A 4,989-nucleotide genomic window follows, 5' to 3' on the forward strand; every position below is an offset into this window, starting at 1 on the left:
GATGAGATAGAGAGAAAGAATGAGACGGAGTTATATTGAGATGAGAAGGATAGGAGGATGTAAAAATATAGTACTCCTACTACTATATATTACTAAGGTGGACCAAAAAATGTTATGGTCTAGGTAGACATTCCGACATGCCAATACGATGCTGCTCTGAGCCACACAGATATTCCGACATGCCATATAAGATTCGATAAAAAAAAAAATTGTTTCTACTACCAATTAAAAGTGCATAATATTTAGTTCATACGAGATCCATAAATAATTCTAGCGAAGTTTTGGACAATCTTTCTTCGTGGGTGAGAAATTTGGAGGCATGATTTGAATCATATACTTCATGATTTGGTTATGGCTTCAAATAATAAGAAAAGAATAATTAACAATAATTTAACTGTCGAATTCAAATATGACAAAGTGAATACCATAAAAAATAAAATCTTACTTTAAGTATATAGATTCTATCAGTTATCAAAGCAATTGCATCGCTGTAACTCTGCGCCTAGAATCGTTTTTCCCCTTTAGGGAATCGTTTACCCTCGTCTGAGTTGTCTCCATACAGAGTAGTGTAGAGGAAATGAAAACTGCATGATACTCCCATCATCGCAAAGTAGATGTCGCACTTGGGATATCGCAAGATTAATAGAGATGTTAATCTGTGTGTTAAGTAAAGACAGAAAATATATTTTTATATAGTATTATTAATGCAAGAATTTTTTTTTAAAAAATAAATTGTGATCTTTTACGAGACAAACTAAAAGAGAAAATGTATCATCTACCTTAGGATGGAGGGAGTATTGTTTTATTTGTTTTATCTTTAAAATATCTAAATTTTATTTGAACTAATGAAGAATCGAACAAATAAAATTTCTTAAAGTAATAGTACTACATAAAAGCATAAGTGAAATGGTAATATGTATTCCTTTCACAAATGATATATTTACATAAATTATTACTTATTGCTCTATTTAATTATACTTGCTCTGCTTTTTGATACTAAAGTTTTTTTTATATGAGATTTAAGATAGTTGTCTTTAATGAATAATGATACAAATATAGTAAAAATAAAGTTGGAAAAGAATAAAATAAGAGGAAGAAGCGAGAATACAATGTAATATAAGAAAATAGAGTTTGAGAGTTTAGTTGCTAAATTTTTTCCTTAGAATAAAATAACTCTAAGTAATATGGAATGGCCTAAAATAAAATATGAATTAAGTAATGTGCAATACGAAAGAGTATAATTTTGTGTTGATGGTATTATTATTTGATTAAGAAAATGAGATACAACCAGAATGCATCACAACTTTCACTCCATATAGCGCAAGGCGTTAATTTTATAATTTATACAGTATTACATCAACTAATAAAATATGTGTACATATTTATAATATCATTCATGGAGAAAGAAACATTTGAATTACTATAATTTTGGCAGTAGGTCAATGTACACTCTAAATTCTAAAATTGTAATCTGTTAATCTGCAATCACGAGCGTCATGTGTAATTAATTAAAGTTCTGTTAAAGGGCGATAATGATTTACTATTGGTTATTACATGTCAATACATAATTTTGATAAGCCTCAATAAGAATGAGTAACATTCACCGTCCACATTTATCCGGCTTGATTAAATATAAAACCTAAATTTAAATTATTTTGATAAAACTTTTAATATTTATACACTTTTGAAAAGGACCTAAAAGCACGTAATGTTACAAAAAAATATGTATGAGGATATATTTATTATTATTATTATTATAATTAGTATTATTACTACACAAAATTATTAAATTATTTTAAAAGAAGATAAATTTGCTCAGTTTTTTGAACTGTGATTTAAAAAAAGAAAAAAGATAATGTTTGGGTGTCGCTTTGAGAGGTTGACGTAAACACGCGCGAGAGCAAGCATCCCTGGCTGATTAACGTGTGTCACTCCACTCGCTCATTTCTTTCATCATTAGCATTGCCTTATGTATATATTAATCCTTGTCTTTTTCTTTTTTTGAATAACAAACTATTTTGTATTTATTTTAATTTTAAAATTCTACAGTGGGATACCAGCGTGGACACACACATGTATATATGTGTATATATATATATAAGCATGGTAGGGAATGTGGTGGTGCTTCAATTCTATTCTTGTTGCAATTCATAATAATTTCACATACCCTCTCTCTCTCTCTCACTATTAATTTCCATCACTCTTTGTGAAAGTTAATGATAAATTGAAGATGGGGAGACAACCTTGCTGTGACAAAGTTGGATTGAAGAAAGGCCCATGGACTGCTGATGAAGACAAGAAACTCATCAATTTCATTCTCACCAATGGCCAATGCTGCTGGAGATCTGTCCCTAAACTTGCAGGTGCCTGTCCTAATCTAAATTCCTTTTTTTTTTTTTTTAATTTATATTTATAATTAGTGGTTTAATTAAAACACGATAACATCTGGTGCAGGGCTGCTGAGGTGTGGGAAGAGCTGCAGATTGAGATGGATTAACTATCTGAGGCCAGATTTGAAGAGAGGACTTCTCTCTGATGAAGAAGAGAAATTGGTCATTCATCTTCATGCCCAGCTTGGCAACAGGTTCATCATCCAATCAAATAATACTAATTCAATTCAGTTATAGAGCATAGTAAAAATTCAGTGGTCTAGATATATTGTTACATAACGGTCCAGTCAGTTATAATTGCAGAAATAAAGGGAGAAATGGATAAGAGCGACTAATCCATTTCATTTATAGAGCGTGCAGACAAGTAAAAATTCAATAGTCTGGACATATAGTTATGTAACGTTTCAGTCAGTTATAATCGCGGAAATAAAGAGATAAAAGGATATGAGCGAATATTTATGCAATTATGATTAGATGAACACACCACGTGACAATATATCCAAAATACCGAATTTTTATTGGCATGCTCTTAATTCATCATTGCTCCCCTCCACTTTTATTAACTTTTTTTTTCCAGTATCAAATTTTGAGCCAAATCCTATTTATTAAAATTTCCAAATAAAAATATGTGCAGATGGTCCAAGATTGCCTCTCACATGGCCGGGAGAACGGACAACGAAATCAAAAATCACTGGAACACACACATTAAAAAGAAGTTGAAAAAAATGGGAATCGACCCCACCACCCACCAACCGCTGCCAACCCCCGCCGTCGATCAGCCGCCGCCGGAGTCCAAGTCAACCACATTTGAGCAGTCAACCATTTCAACTGATGATAGCAATAATGATGAGAAAATCATTGAGTCAAACAACGATGTGGTGTTAGTCAACAGCTCCGATTTCTGCATTGACGAGATTCCGGTGATCGGGCCCCACGAGATCATGCTACCGTCCGATCAGAGCTCCCCGACGCCTTCGTGCTCGTCGTCTTGTTCCAGCAATGGGGCATCGTGGCCAAACGCAGCGGAGTTGGCAGCGCAGAGCTTTGAGGATTACTGCAGTGAGATAGTGAATAGTGACATATGGGAGCAAGATTTTAAGGATGTGTTTGATTTGTTGGGAGATTTTGAGAGTGATTTGAAGGGGGAAGATGCCATGAATCTTGATTATTCTTCATGGGAGATGATGATTGGAAATGATCAAATTTAATGTCATGAGAAATGTTTAGTTTTTATTTTTCTTTTAGTGATTAATGGTTATGGAGAGTGAGAGTTGAGAATATTTTTCTTCATTGTGGCCCACATTTTTAGTTGCTCTGAAAGTTGAGGTAACTAATAGAGGAATATTAACCATTTTTCTTCGTTGTGCCCCCACATATTTAGTTGCTCTTGAGAATTGGTAAGAGTAATATTAACCATTTCTTGTATATTGATGGAGGGTCACTAAATGTTGTATTGAATATAGGAGTTGAAATATGAGAATATGATAAAGGACTTTTGACTTGTTATTTGGCATTTTTGGAGTTTTAGGTTTATCACTCTTTATCTTGAAATTGTGCTTAGTATGAACATTAAAAAATATTGTGGCTACTATCAGTATGTGAATGTACACTTGTGGCTACTATTAATAGTAGGCACTATATAGAGATTATGATGTGGGATTGAAAAAGATGTAGCTAGAAATTGAAAATGTGTAATTGAAATGTAGTTTTGCATAGTGGGGAAATGGAAAAAGGGATGAAAATGAAAACAAACATGTCATTGAAATAGGTGGATAGTGATTTTTGAGAACTATAATTCGGGTTTGAACTTAGAAGTGTAATTTTCTCTTAGTCAATTATCATTTGTAGGTAATGGATTAGACATTTAGACTTAAGTAAGTGCAGCCACAACACTCACTACTAGGGATATCAATTCAGTCTCAAATTCGCATTTTTTTAGTTAAATTTCTTATTTTTATTCATTATTTGAAGTTATATAGAAAATGAACAAATTAAATTTTTTTCAATCAGTTTATAGAATTAATGATGTCAATAATAATGATCTAAGTATTGGTATCAAAATAAATGTATAAAACAAAATAAATAACAGTAACTAGGACTAAACGAGAGCGATGTTTAAGGATGATACTCAGATAAAGTGTATTGCATAACAGTTATTTCTCGCTATATTATAAATATGTCATATTTTTATTAACATAATATAATTATAGAGAAATGAAGTAGAAAAATTCAAGTTTAGATATATTTTCAATTCAAAGATATATTTAATAATTTTAAAAAGTCTTCCAGTTAAATATAGTATATAGTATTCTATAAATACAAGTATTTTCCATCATTATCATTTGACAAATCATACATCCCACTTTTAAGAACTTGCCAGGATGATATGTTATATGCTTAACATTGTTATAACTATGATTAAACCATAATATTATCGTATTTTGTATTGAAACACGAATATTTCTGAACAAAATACAAAAATATTAGACATATTCCCAAAAAGTGCACATAATTGGTTGCATGACCACGTGCAAAAGTTTGTTTTTTTAATATACTTTAGAGCATCTTTAATGGTCGGCTAGCGACCGGCTAGCCGATT

At 31.6% G+C, this 4,989-nt stretch overlaps 1 protein-coding gene across 1 annotated transcript; it reads left to right on the forward strand.

Annotated features, from left to right (window-relative positions):
* The first annotated feature begins 2,110 nt into the window (after positions 1-2,110).
* Positions 2,111-3,896, forward strand: LOC125205301 (transcription factor MYB20-like). The gene is made up of 3 exons (XM_048104146.1): positions 2,111-2,363; positions 2,455-2,584; positions 3,025-3,896. Exons 1-3 carry the CDS (start codon positions 2,231-2,233, stop codon positions 3,596-3,598), a joined length of 837 nt encoding a protein of 278 aa, XP_047960103.1. The 5' UTR covers positions 2,111-2,230; the 3' UTR covers positions 3,599-3,896.
* The last annotated feature ends 1,093 nt before the right edge of the window (positions 3,897-4,989 follow it).

The sequence above is a fragment of the Salvia hispanica genome, chromosome 1 (genome assembly GCF_023119035.1).
Source record: "Salvia hispanica cultivar TCC Black 2014 chromosome 1, UniMelb_Shisp_WGS_1.0, whole genome shotgun sequence".
Taxonomy (NCBI): Eukaryota; Viridiplantae; Streptophyta; class Magnoliopsida; order Lamiales; family Lamiaceae; genus Salvia; species Salvia hispanica.

Bases quoted from the DNA above. Each gene is read 5' to 3' on its own strand.
- LOC125205301 (XM_048104146.1), top strand. From the start codon at position 2,231: ATGGGGAGACAACCTTGCTGTGACAAAGTTGGATTGAAGAAAGGCCCA. The intron at 2,364-2,454 runs GTGCCTGTCCTA...CATCTGGTGCAG, and splicing joins ATCTGTCCCTAAACTTGCAG to GGCTGCTGAGGTGTGGGAAG. The intron at 2,585-3,024 runs GTTCATCATCCA...AAATATGTGCAG, and splicing joins CATGCCCAGCTTGGCAACAG to ATGGTCCAAGATTGCCTCTC.